This window comes from Zerene cesonia, chromosome Z, assembly GCF_012273895.1.
Source record: "Zerene cesonia ecotype Mississippi chromosome Z, Zerene_cesonia_1.1, whole genome shotgun sequence".
In the NCBI taxonomy this organism is placed as follows: Eukaryota; Metazoa; Arthropoda; class Insecta; order Lepidoptera; family Pieridae; genus Zerene; species Zerene cesonia.
This window is the reverse complement of record NC_052122.1, coordinates 10167674-10182120: the sequence shown is the minus strand read 5'-3', so window position 1 is coordinate 10182120 and position 14447 is coordinate 10167674. Positions and strand designations below refer to the sequence as shown.

Here is a 14447-nt window from a genome sequence, read left to right as displayed (position 1 = left end):
TATTATGGTCAAGTAGCTTTTCATAATAATCTAAGCGCAGAGACGCATTAGATATCACGATTTGATGTCGTATGACAATCGTAATAAAAAAAGTTCAATTTAGGAGTTCAAGGCGAAAAAAATATAAAGTAATTATTCATTCATAATACAAATTAGGTATATGGCATACCGAACGTTCCAATAATAACATACATTAAAATAAATATTGATTACAATACAATTTATCTCAATCTTATGTATTATAAATACATTTCAACATATGAATACTGTCTGCTTAAATCTGCTCTAGATTAATTCTCTCTGAAAGTAACCTTTGCGTTTTGAGCTTATCACATCGCAACCTATAAATGTGGCACGTGAAATAACTATTTACCTGACATTTTCGATACGTTTAACGGAAGCTATTGATACATGTTGTTGACTGTCATTTCATTACTTTATGCAGATTGATTTTCGCATAATAAGCTTCGTGGAATGGAATGACATTTCAGCGGGTTATTGAAAATACCAGCACGTAAGAATTAAGTTAGCGATTTGTATGGCAAGTACCAAAAATGGGTAAACAGATATCTGTACTAATACGTAAATTAATAGAATGAATGTTTGAAAAGTGTTAGGAATGATTTGGAAAAAAATATGTTCGAGTGTAATTCTGATGCTGTTATAGGAAACCGACCTGTCGGTCAATGCATTATGGTTCAAAATTTTACGGGAGTTTAATCAAAAACGGCCAAATTGTAAACTTGTAGTTTCACGGTTTTGACGGTTTGTTACGGACAGATTTAAAACTATCGAAAAATAATACATTGAATTGTAAATGGTTTTGACAGTTCACCATTTTTCGACAATTTACAATCCCGCAAAATATATTAAATACACTAACTTCACTTTTTTTTTTTTTTCGCAGTATTTTTAGCCGATTGTGTATGCAAAACGAATACGGGTTCGTGTCCACATTCGCATTTAAGGCGTATTAAAAAGTAGATACCTATTAGACAGATAAAGTCATAGCGAATCAACTTGTTGTATAGATTATCTATTTTAAATTGTTACAAATAACGCTTCAAAGGAAAAAATGTTTACATACTGTATAGTATCATTTTCTATTAGCTTCAAACGTCCCACTAGTAAAATAACAAAACAACAAAACCCAAACATTCTAAAATCACAGCGTTTTAAAAAACAATTGCCAGAGGTTATAATTTATAATTTCTTTACAACGAAGTAGTGCAGCTGAGAGACATAAAGTGAACCGGATAATTACTGTCCTGGAAAGCTTAGAAAATACTTTGACCCCCTTTCCTATAAACTGTATTATTCGGTTTAACCAATCGTGCTTTTGCTTCGCTCGGTTAAACGTCAAAGTACATGTGAGAGAAAGAGCCAAAATACAGGTTCAGGTCATTCATGGATTAAAAACGTTTCTAAGTAAAAATGTGCATGTAGGGACATAATATAATGGATTCTTAGTACCAGATTGTTTATACCTGTTCGTTAGAATCAAATAATGATAGCTCATTCTCAAATTAACAGATTGGTGTAGACCTTAGGAAGACAAGTTATAAATAATAAATCTTTTTTCTTACTAAGGTAAACAACAGTAGGTATATTTGTTTATTTTTTTTTGTTATCTTTAACAAAATATGTTTTAATTTCCATTAGAAAGTTTTCACGAGAACTGCCATCTAATTACATATTCACCACAGACATATGCAATAATATATCAAAATCAGTTTAACTGATATAAGCCTCAGGAGACAAGCGATTTCCAAACATTTTAGTCAAATTTTAATTATGAACCTTCTTAGTCGTTGTATCGTTGAAAAATCAGAAAATGTGTGTAATTACAGTGAGCGTTAAATAAATAAGTCTAAAGACCTTTTAGTCAGGGTTATGTCTAACAATGTTATGCGATCTCACACACTGATTTCTGCGTTGTCATTGTTGTAAGCTTACTGTTGTCTATAGAACACATCTGTGTTGTTGTCTAGATATCGACTAAGTTACTCGGAAACGTTCCTTTTTTGAAAAAAAGAGAACTGCATTTTGATTGCTGGTTGTTTTTGTATTGTTAAGAAAAAACAATCTTGTGATTTGTACAAATATGTTTATATGAATGTTTTTAGAATACGAAATTTGTATCTCGGATAGAGTTGGATCGAACTTACCACAAGCGTGTTAGGTCGGCTGTGAGCCACTGCTACTTCCGGAATTGACTTTTGTGCGTTTGCCACAAAAACAGTTATGTGTGATGTAATCGCAGTGTATTGCGAACTATTTTTGCTCAATTAGAAGTTTCGGTCATTGAGCCTAACATAATATTATATATTTATGCTATGACCGCCTCCTTGGTACAGTGATTAACGCCTGAGCGTAGACCCAAGGGGTCCTGGGTTCAAATCCCGGTGGGGACGCACAAAAAAAAATGTCTCGGTCTGGCAGGACACAGAAGGCTGATCACCTACTTGTCCCTAAAGAAAATCGATCAGTGAAACGGATGTACATCATTTGCCCCATACCCCACTAGGGGACACGGGACTTCACTTTATGCTATGCTAGCTTTTGCCTGCTTCGGACGCGTTAATTCGGAGTAGTTCAGTAGATGTTATTAAACAACATTCCTTTTGAATCACTCTATTAAGAATTAAAAACCATCAAACCCCATTGAGCAGTTTTAAAGATTTAAGCATACATAGGGACATAGGGACAGAGAAAGCGACTTTGTTTTATACTATGTAGTGAAGCTATCCAATGTTAGTTTATTATACTGGTGTGTTAGGCTACTTGTGGGCAGTAACCTAATGTCAAAGAAGTAGAAAAATAAATAATGAATAGTACTTAATGCTATTCACTGTAAGTCCACCTAATATCATGGGGGGTTAAAAGTAATAGATGATATACATCTGTTTCGCTGATCGATTTTCTTTATGGACAAGTAGGTGATCAGCCTTCTGTGTCCTGCCAAACCCAGACTATTTTTTGTGCGTCTCCACCGGGAATCGAAACCAAGACCCCTCGGTTCTACGGCAGCAGATAAATAATTCATATTATTTGTCTGCTGATATCTAACAGATTTAACATCTGACCTCATGGATTCAATTCGCATCCCTCGATATTGAAATCTGCCTTAAAAAATAGTTTAGACATCATTCACGTCGCAGGTACCTACTCCATTTCTCTGGAACCCCCGACAAAACCGATTTTGGTAATATTAGAAAGGTTAGTTAGTACCTCTTTACCAATACTTTTTAATTGGTATAGGTAACAATTATACATAGAACTTCAACTACATGGTTTTTAAAATGCGTCCTACGAAGATTAATGATTAAACGTTAGCTTATTGGTCGTTCTTTTCAATCGTCGTGCTTTAAAATACGGTATTGTGATTATAATGAATAAGCAGAAATAACTACGTTTTTGTATGAATAATCTCTATATTTACGGAATTCATTTATCGACCATGTTTTAAAATATATTCCTAGTTGAAACTCTATCTTACTTCCAATTTCAGATTCACAAATCACCGTAAAAATTGGCGAGTCTCCCTCAGACACCTTTGCAAAATTTCTTGTTTAGCCCGATCATAGTATAAGAAAGTATGTTGAGTATCTTTTCATATAAATAACCTAAAAAATATATTAAAAATGTATTATTTCGTAAGATTATTACCTCTAGAACAGAAGTATCTCATTAACAATTAATTATTCCATAAACATGTTAATAGCAACAGCTCAACTTTCTAATTATGCCGGTCAGAACACATTGTCATCGACACGCGTATCACCTTCTGAGTTGGGTGGCGTCTGCTTAGATATTGATTATTCGGTATAAATGCTTGCCTTTGAAAATTGTAATTCAATACAGAGTTAATATTACCTTAGTTGTAGTATAAACTCCGTCTGTAAAAATATACCTGTGTAAATATGAGTTCCCGAGAGCTAACCCAACGCGTGCTTTTAAATGTTTGGAGCGTTCGGTTGAAAAATAAATTGAACTGCTCGCACGGGTTCAATCGACACAAACGAACAACATATTGTAATCGTGATTGCGAACTGTCCTAAAATTCAATAATCAATTTCAAATATCCTTAGCCAGATTTTTTGTGTGATAGAGGAACGTACACATTTTTAAACCATTCAAAAATAAAAAGTGTCTTATCCATCATCTTAAATAATTTTTTTTTTTAATAAGAAAAGCATGACTCAAAATGTCATGGATTTAAAACTACAGTAGACCCATATTATAGAGCACAAAATATTGTTTTATTATATCGTTTTCATGACAACCATCGTCATGACGAAGGTTTTTAGGGTTCCGTAAAAAAAAGTTTAAATGGAACCCTACTACTAAGACTTTGCTGTTCGTATGTCTGTTGTTTGTATAATATGTAAATGGAGCTCCCATATAACATACGTGATGTTTTGAAGATAATAGTACAGAACTCTTCGTGCGTGATCCAACTTGAACTTTGCCAACCTTTTTTTTAATATGAGCAGTGGTGCTGAGGATTTTGACACGCTTTTAAAGTCTCGACTTTTATATTTAATATCGAAGTTTTAATCACCGAGATGGCAGTGCATAATGCCAAAATTAATTTACGAAATATCGATTTTCATTACAAAAGTATTAAAAGGAAATTTTGAGAGGTTTTTCAACCAAATTATACTTTTCTTATTGAGTTTTTTCCCAAACTTTAGATAGATTGAGGCGCCAGCTTATTATATAACTATATAAATCCATGTTATATTTTGTTAATGTTATTCACTAATTAATTTAATTCTCACTAGAACAAAGACACGTGATGGTATTGGAAAATAATGTAATATAATCATTATGTAATTATGTTAATACACATAAGTGGCGCCATAGAAGAAATTGTTGTCATGCTGATAAGTGACGAAACTCACATAATCAATTCTGTAGATACATATTTTGTAATTAAATAACTCTTTGGTTATTTTATCGTTCTTTTTAAAGCTCTTTCTGGTACTGACATCGGTGCTGCAGTCTTTGATATTTGATTCGTTTAAAATTTAATTGTACGAATTTCACAGTATTAATAAAGCCTTTATTAGTTTACACTAAACATGTATTCATTACGTAGTTATGCTAATATATCTATACGCAACCATGTTAGCTATGTTTTCAATCAATTATTGAATAATGATATTATGGTATGCGATATTTAGCTCTTTTTTCGTAATTAATCATAATAGAAACTCTGCCCTTCAAATACCTCGGAAAATATGTCAAGCCAACGAAATCAAGCCTATGTGTCAGTGTTAGTAATAAGTTATATTAATTAGTATGTATTGAAGTATCGATTGTGTTACATAACTATAAATGCGTTGCGAAATGACGATTTAAATTTTAGTCTTAATATTTGTAAATTGATATGAAAACCCAAAACAATGGAGGTTTTGAAATCATTGGGTAAGTCTTATTTTATCTAAATATCACTAGAGTAACTTGTAACATTTAGTTACAGCTAGTTCTAACTAGGGAGCATAACATACTGAAATCCATTCAGTATTGGTAATATCTATGTTTGTAATTACACTAACTTCTTATTTATAATATTTTAAGTGCATAAAGTATGCTTCGTCACAAAAATATATTATATTAGTGTTCTTAGAAACGGATTACATACATGGCGGACGAATAGCTTGAAAATACTTATTGGGTTCCTAGAATTTGAACTGCTTCTTATTCCTCGTGCAGGAGAGATGGAATCAATTTTCTAAAAATATAACATCTATTTACATAGTACTGGAAAGAGATATTTCGTGTTTACTACGGTTTCTTATTTTTATATCACTATGTGCAAAAATTTTTTTATGATTTACACGTGTATGTTGGAGTTCATACAAGCTAATACAAAGGATTCATATTTAGCTTCCTACATTTCGTTTTTTTTCACACTCTCTCTCACAATTTTCGTTAATGAAATACTTCATTACCTGGGAGTGATATGAAATGCCTGCCTATAATTCTTTTTCAATCACGAATAGATATAGATGGGTAAAATCGGGAGGCACCATTAGTTGCATATTATAAAATGTATTTTGAACATGCAAGTATTAAGCAAACATTGTAAAATTTCAAACAAAAACGAAATAACAAACAGAACAATATCAATATTGAAACAGCTTAAGCCTCGAAATCTACAAACAAAATAGAATAAGAGGATCACGCGCGAAAATGTCTCTATAAATTGAATAAAAATAGCCATATTGTATAATACCTATAAAAATAACAGCGGATCACCGCTACTGCGGCATAAAAGTAACAAAAGAACCATAACACTGTAAAAACGTTTTAACAAAATTGAAATGAAAACGATCCGAGGTACATAGATTTTAATCCAATGCCCTAAAATTGGAATCCCATTGGAATCCCAACTATTTGTCAAACCAAACGTTTGAACCCTGAACCCTGATTACGTTTCGTTCAATCGACATTGACATTATGACTTTTCGTCCTTTTTCCATAATACAGATGTTATTTCCAGTGTGTCAGTGAAGGTTTAAAACTCAATCAACATTATTAAATATATATTATTAAATATTATATATTATTAAATATATATAATATAATAGTTGTAGGTACACCGATGACAACAGGCTGGGATGGGATATGAACAGTAATCGAGGTATCATTAATGAGCCATGTTAATTGTTAGCACATTATGATTAAAGAATAAATAGTTTGAATAATTCATTATACTTATTGGCCCACTACCAGTTGACTGCACCAATCACTAACGGTTGACAATGCGCGATTTAACAATTCCCAAACCTAAATAACAACTTATATATAATACATACTGCTTAACATAAACAACAAGTACTTACGTTCTCTATTATAGAAAATATTATAAGTAGTTATAAACCAGTTGCAACAAAAATGTACACAATTAATAACTGAAACCGTTATTCATAGTTACTATATTTAAAAAATTAGAACATAATAAAATCTCATCCTAGTATCTCATTCTAAATATGAACTTAAGTCAGACGACAGAAAGCCTTCTCACCATTAAAAATTAAAACGGTTTCCATTGAAGTTTTCTCCCAAAATATAACATTATAAGAAACTTAAACTTAACGATGCCGACATATCTATTTCGGTAAGATTTAATCGCAATTTAGCGGGACTAAATGTGCAATACTAATGTACGTTTGTAACGTATTGCATGAACTTGTAGTATTCAGTGCACAATAATGAGCTTTGACATAAGTCAAAGCACGCTATTACTAATACAAACATACGATCTATTTAGTCTGAGCATAGGATTAAGATATGAGAGACATATTAGAGCTAAAATCCACACACATAACGCAATCATATGTCTAAATTTGCGAAAGCACTATTTGTTCTTAGCGGGCGTCAGCTAATTGAAGCCTGCGGCTCTATAAATGCAGGACTATTAAATAAATTTGGGAGAACCCTTAGGCGCTTAATGCAACCCTATATCGATATACATACACTAAATATAATCTGAATCAATATACATAAATGCAAAATTTGATCAATCATATTGCGTGGTTTTAGAGATTTCGTGATGAGTGTGTGAGTGACCTTTTATTTATTCTATTTATTTTAAACGGGGTAATGTTTTACATAAATACTTTTCAACGGTTTGACAAAACAATCGTTCTCGAATGCAATTGTTCTCAGTTAAATTATTTCTTCAAATTTAAAATTTAATTAATAATTGCAATTTAAGCAGATAAGAAAGCATTTAATAAAATCACAAGAATGTTTCTCGCTACGAATTGTTTGATAACAATAGAAACACTTGAATCCGAGCCCATAAAAATGATCGTTTGCATTATTCTTGCAACATAAAGCGGCAAATGAGAATATTTTGTACGATTTTATTCATTTCAACGAGCACGATCTTAATAAATATGTTTTATTAATAAGTCCAAATAACATGAGCAGTAATAATTGGTATAATCCGTATTAGCGGTGGGCGTTTCGTTAACGCTAACTGATTTTTGTTATACAACGATACACCTAAAACGGAAGGATCTCCCGTGCCCACGCTTCCTTGGAACCTTCGAAAGCGGTCCCCTCCATGCTGAGGGGTGGGCTTCGTATATAAATATTGGCTCAAGGCGTTTAAACGGAGAAGTTTCGCAGTCGACACATAGGCAAGGCCGTCCCCGCCCATCATGCGAGGGATTCGGAGCCCAGTGGTCAGTTTTGAGAAATCGTTTTTTTTTTCGAATTGTTTTCGAGTGCTACGGTCGCGGTCTTGATTGTATTTCGATTTTCATTTTCAATGTGATTTTAATATCGAGTGTGTTTTAGGCGCGCAACCGAAAATTGCAATACTTAAATATTTAATTACACATAAAATTTGACAACCGAATAGCCAATTTAAATGTTAGCTCTTGTTAAATTTACTCTTCAAACTTTACATTGAAAGCTATTACATACGTGCTTGTAACTAATCGATAAATGTTGATCGAACAAAAATATTTGTGTTGACGTTATCAAATCTAATAATTGGTGTTTATTATCAATATAGTTGTAATAACGAAGTTTTTTCACTACGGTCTTTTTGATGTCGAATTAAGACGAATTAATTTTTAACGGCACATTTAGATGAAATTTAAACTTGCATACATTATTAATTGTTAAATATTGTCTTTGAAGACAATATACCTGTGTGGCTAAAGGTTAACCTACTTTGCTTTTTGTCGATATCCGTGAGTTTCAAATGTTTCTTATGAAAGGGAAAGCACTTAAACCCTCGTTTAAGTTTATAAACACAATAAGTAGAACGTAATATTACTCATAAGTTTATATAATCGATTGTTGTACCAAATATGGAAACGCTCGACTAAATTTGGTTAGTCCTAACTCGAAGCGGTTAACGCCACATTTATTACTATCAAATATAAAACGCGTATATATAATTTAAAAGTTTAACAAAATATCGAATAGTTTCAATCAAATGATCAGTTTTCCGCGTTATGAAATCTATTTTCCATTAAACATATTTAATTTCGTTTAAAATGTGAATGAACGATATAATTTTACCCGTATCATTTCGAAATATTTATTTTTGAAACCATTTCCGACCGTTATAAAATGCCGTAAGTTTTTATGCGCCATTGATGAGAAGGCACTGACCTATGTCACACGTTTTTAGACAAAAGAAAAGTGACGTCGTGGAAACAAGCTTTTTCCGGTTTTCCGCATTATTGCCTGTAATTAATTAGACGATTGTAATTATATGGAACCTACCAATGGAAAGGGAAGATTATAGGGGCCTTGTGAAATATAAAGGTTTCGAGAGATTTTCAATTATGTCGCTATTTAACGGTATTATAGAGTCATTATTTAAAATAAAGAGTTAAGGGTTTTAGGAAAATCAAATCAATGAATAGAAATCACTGAAAAAAAATCACTATCGTTAGAATCATGTGTTATATCATACCTGGTGACATCGGTAACTGATTAGGAAGTTTATTAATGGCATCATGAAAACATAGTGTTGCCCTGTCAAATCAATCTGGTTTGGTCATAAAATATTGTTACCAAAAAATATCTCGTAGTTGTTCTGCCACTCTGCGGGGTCACGAGCGATCTCAATTTAGTGCGTAATTATACAGAACGGTATCGTGATGTTATATAAGAGATTTGTTGATATTCATGGCACTTGATCTGAGCGCCATTTAATAGTCGTTGTGTGTACATCGCATTGTTTTGTTATTATAATATTGTGTTGTATTGTAGGTAATGGGCGTGTATTGTTTGTTTATATAGTACATATTGTTTGCAATATGAATTAAGAACTAAATAATTTTGAATTAAACTGACTTTTACATAAACGCAAAGCAAAAATGATTTAACATTTTATAGCTTTAATTTATAAAACGTAAAGTGGATAGCAGTTTAAATGATATGTGTAATTGCTTTTTCTAGTTTAGAAAGCAGATTTAAAAGGTTATTGCTGGTAATAAGTATGTAACTCCGTGTCTAAGTGGACCTATTTACATAAAGAAAGTAAAATTGTGATTAATAGATACCCCAATAGTATTTTTAATCAACGTAGAATGTTTTCTCTATTCTTTAAATAATTTATGTAAAGTAAAATTGATTTTTTAATTATAGAAAATTAAAAAATTTTGAGTTAAACATACCAAACATTTCGTATTGATAAATGAATAAATAGCGCGATCCAGGTTTTCGTAATTTTTGAAAATTCAAACCTGTGTCTTAAATAGAAAACATAAGTGAATTAACTAATAAGAAATCAATGTGCTAAAACAATATTTGAAAAATCTAGTTTAAATGCACACTTGATACTACCAAGCAAAACAAAATAACGTAGGACGATAAATGATACCGACACTCAACAAATTACGATCCATCACCTGTTTCTGGGCTTAATTTATATCGCAGCCAATTTATTATAACGCATTTATTCATTTATTCACGACCAATGACAAATTAGCAGGTACAGCGGCAATTGGCACATACTTAACGTTATGTACCACAGGTCATATCGTATGAAAAACCCTTATATAACACATGTCCAACAAATAAAAAGTTGTTCAATAAATTTCAGAATGGATTACGCTGAAGCCACATCATTATTCTTGTTTGTCCATTTAATTTGTTAATAATATCGGTGCAATACGTTTCACTTTGAGCTTGGCGGTCGTAAAATCTCTGCCTGTTATTTTGCCGGTGCGTTCGCGTAAATTGTGCTAATGAAGACACATACATACACTTTCAAATTTCCATTTGCCACTTATATCCCTCTAATATAATATACAATTTTTATATTTACAACTCTAGACATCATAAATAATTTGAAAGTAACACCTCGATCTGCAACCAGCCAAATCAATCGACTGCATCTTTCTAACCTTATTTTTATGTTTTTAATACGTATACAGAAATATTGTAAAAACTTTTAAAACGAGTTGATATTAAATAAAATGAAAACAGAAAGTTACACATAACTTGATACTTCTGATCTATAAAAGAACTTTATTGCCAGAACGTCTTCTTTATATTAATCTTATTGCCATTTTTTACTATATAAGTCGCAAATGACGCAATTCGTCCTACATGGATTTATAGATATGCATGTATGCGTCAGTGGATCGTTCGTATTGTATAATATTGCAAGTTTAAGGCTTTGTTTGTGATAATGAGATAATTAAAACGTCAACTTTCCCCATGGTTGCCTTAACGGTACAAACGTGTACTAATACACGACTTCCTACTTCAGCATCGGCTCGACGGGTTGATGTCTCTCACTTTCCTTTTGTTCTTGTTATGCAATCACAATAGTTCTAATAAACAAGTAACAAGTGCAAGAGTGAAACTTTTTGGGTCAAGATTAAAATCAACTCTTGTCTAAGATATATCAATGTAATAATAACCCATTGTTTAAACGCAATTTATTTCTAACAGTAACATGGCTGTGCGACTTTAATAGCTATGCGTTCCGCTCGCGTAATAACATTGATATTAAATCGTTATTGTGATATTTTTCTTTTGTTGCAGATTACCCTTGCGGTAATCCTCCACGTCGCTCTGGTATCGGGCAAGGCGTTGATACCTCAAGAACAACAACCGCAACAGCAGTTGCAGAAGGTTGACCAAAAGGATGTCGCACAGAACCGCGATGGCTACGATTATCCAGTGCCCAACGATGTAGTCAGTCCATTCCAGGACGGGCCACATCTAGGCGATGACCACGACATCGGCGATCATCATGATCACATCGAACACGATCACCACGAAGAGCACCACATTGAAGAGCACCACGAACACGATGATCATCATGACCACCATGACCACCACGACCCTGGCTATTGGAAGAAAAAATTAATCTGGAAACCGGGATGGAAGAAGATTTGGAAACCAGCCAAGAAACAAATATGGAAGCCCTCTTGGAAAAAGATCTGGAAACCAGTGTGGGTACCGATTAAAGTCCCCGTGTGGAAGGAAATTAAGGTCCCCGACTGGAAAAAGATTTACAAACCAGAATGGAAACCTATCAAAGTTCCAGCATGGAAAGAGGTTAAAGTACCAGATTGGAAGAAAATAACTGTCCCCGTATGGAAAGATATAGTAGTACCGGGCTGGAAGGAAATCCAGGTCCCCGCTTGGAAGAAGCTTTGGAAACCCGAATGGATCAAGGTTGGAGTACCTGGAGAAAAATATTTGGGTAAAGACCACGATGGCTGGGAATATACATCACATGACCTTTGGAAAAAGAAGCTCATTTGGAAACCAATTTGGAAGAAGTATTGGAAACCAGCTAAAAAGCAAATCTGGATCCCAGACAAGAAATTAGTTTGGAAGGACGAGTGGAAACAAATTTGGAGAACCGAGAAAAAACAGATCTGGATTGATGACAAAAAACTCGTCTGGAAAGAAGCCTGGCAACAAATTTGGAAACCATCGAAGAAGCTCATCTGGGTGCCTGACAAGAAATTAGAATGGAAAGAAGCCTGGAAACAAATCTGGGTACCTGACTGGAAGGAAATTTGGGTTCCTGGCGTTAAAAAGATTTGGAGACCAGTTTGGATATCAGAGTGGTTCCCTTCACCAGATCATCACGAACACGTACATGAACATGAGCATGGCTGGGATAGAAGCGATAATGCTGGATCTGAAAGTCAGAAATCAGTCAATGTGGCATCAGCAGTTTCAAAGCAGCCGTCAAGTACACAGCCCCCTCAAGCAACTATGTGGCGATTCCCAAAATAATCGTATACTCGTAACCTAGTACTTATACGGATATGAATCGGAAATGGATTCAATGTATTATTAAATATTCCTGTCCCGGGAATCATTGCCATATTATGAAGACAATAAGACTATTGTAGCAACGGAAGCATGGCATCAAGCATCGCAAATAGGTAATTATATTTTGTATTAAATCTATTTGCGTGGCGAAGTAAATATATGCGATGCGATGTTTCTTTTGGTGTTAAATAATAGTCGTATTTTTACTCATCGGCTTATATTATGACGTAAGTAGTTCCTAGCATGTTAGCGACACATAGAGGTGACTGTGTCATGGAGCAGCTTAAAATTATTCGTGTCTTTATTTGCGAAAAAAGCTTTAATTGTCAACCTCAATTTAAATTAGGACATATGAACTTAGGAATATATTTTCAATGAACATGTTTATGGCTATGAGTTGATTTTATTAATTTCTATGTGCCACAGCATTGATTTTATTGTTGCCAAAGTCGTTGGTTGATCGATCGTGGTAGATATATTTGTGTTTTTATAACTAAAACACGAGAAATATGCGGGAACCTTCATGAAATGGTTTACTTTTTGCCCTCGATTGAATGACTGATAACGGTTACCCCACTGATGTTTGTGCGTTGTTGTTTTGTGAATATTAGGTTATTATTATTTTTAAGTTGTTTATAGCGAAACCAAAATACATGTTAATGTTTTAAATAAATGACGTTCGTTAATAAATTATTTTTTTATTACCTCTTGATATTTTGATATGAACTCTATTTCATGCAGATAATAAACAGTATGTTGGCCAACATTAGTTTAATAATTTTCTTTGTTTACAATGATTATTAACCATTGTAAAATAATATATAAATAACAATTTTTTGCAAGATAAATTGAATCAAAGTTATATATTTAAATTTAAATATGCATTTAGATGTATAGTAGACAATATGCATTATATTAAAGTTAAATTATATTAGTACTTTGGATTTGTGAGGATGTTTTTAAATTCGCTAGAGTCCTCTTTTTGACCAATAATGCCACTCATGAGCAGATTTTTTTTTGTCATAGCGGGAAAACGATCTTTTTTTTATGTGGGGAAATCTTTCATAGATACCCACAACCCCCCGGGGAAGAGGCCGTGGGTGAAATCGGATTCCTACCGACTAAAACCCCATTGTGTTCTGTCAAGCCGCATTGATGAAGGGGCCAAGGGTACTTGTTGGATTCGTCCACGACCCCTTCGGCGGCAGCCCTGCAGGCCATCAACACACTTAGAGCGGCTTATTTGCCAACTCTAACCTCCTGTGGGCGGCGTGAGTAGAACACGTCTCGCGCCGCCTCACCGCACCGGACCATGGATGACGTCCCCGATCAATCGCCCGGCGCCCTTCGTTAAAGAGGCCGGTAGCGGGAATGGTAAGTGATCACCTCAGCCCATGAAAATTAGCAGAGGTGGGCAGGAGGCCGCTTTTAAAGGATAAAGCATAAGGAAATTCTGGGAAGGGTGAGGAAAAGGATACGCATGTCGGTTCTCCCAGTCACATGAAGTACATAAACATCACTACACACGAGCGGCTGAATTCTAGTAGGCTGTATGCATGAACAAAATGGCATCTATGAATTAATAAATAATAAGTTAGTTTTCTTTTTTAAACCCTATAATATGGATATCAAGGATCGTAAAAAGACTACAAAGTAAA

At 33.7% G+C, this 14447-nt stretch overlaps 1 protein-coding gene across 1 annotated transcript; it reads left to right on the top strand.

The window, feature by feature from the left end:
* The first annotated feature begins 8134 nt into the window (after positions 1-8134).
* On the top strand, positions 8135-13479 carry LOC119835399. Its single transcript, XM_038360159.1, has 2 exons — positions 8135-8204; positions 11539-13479. The coding sequence occupies exons 1-2, from the start codon at positions 8181-8183 to the stop codon at positions 12748-12750; spliced, it is 1236 nt and encodes a 411-aa protein (XP_038216087.1). The 5' UTR covers positions 8135-8180; the 3' UTR covers positions 12751-13479.
* The last annotated feature ends 968 nt before the right edge of the window (positions 13480-14447 follow it).

Excerpts from the sequence above, each read along its gene's own strand:
- LOC119835399 (XM_038360159.1), top strand. The coding sequence starts at position 8,181 with ATGCGAGGGATTCGGAGCCCAGTG. Across the intron at positions 8,205-11,538 it reads GAGGGATTCGGAGCCCAGTG|ATTACCCTTGCGGTAATCCT; the intron begins GTCAGTTTTGAG and ends CTTTTGTTGCAG.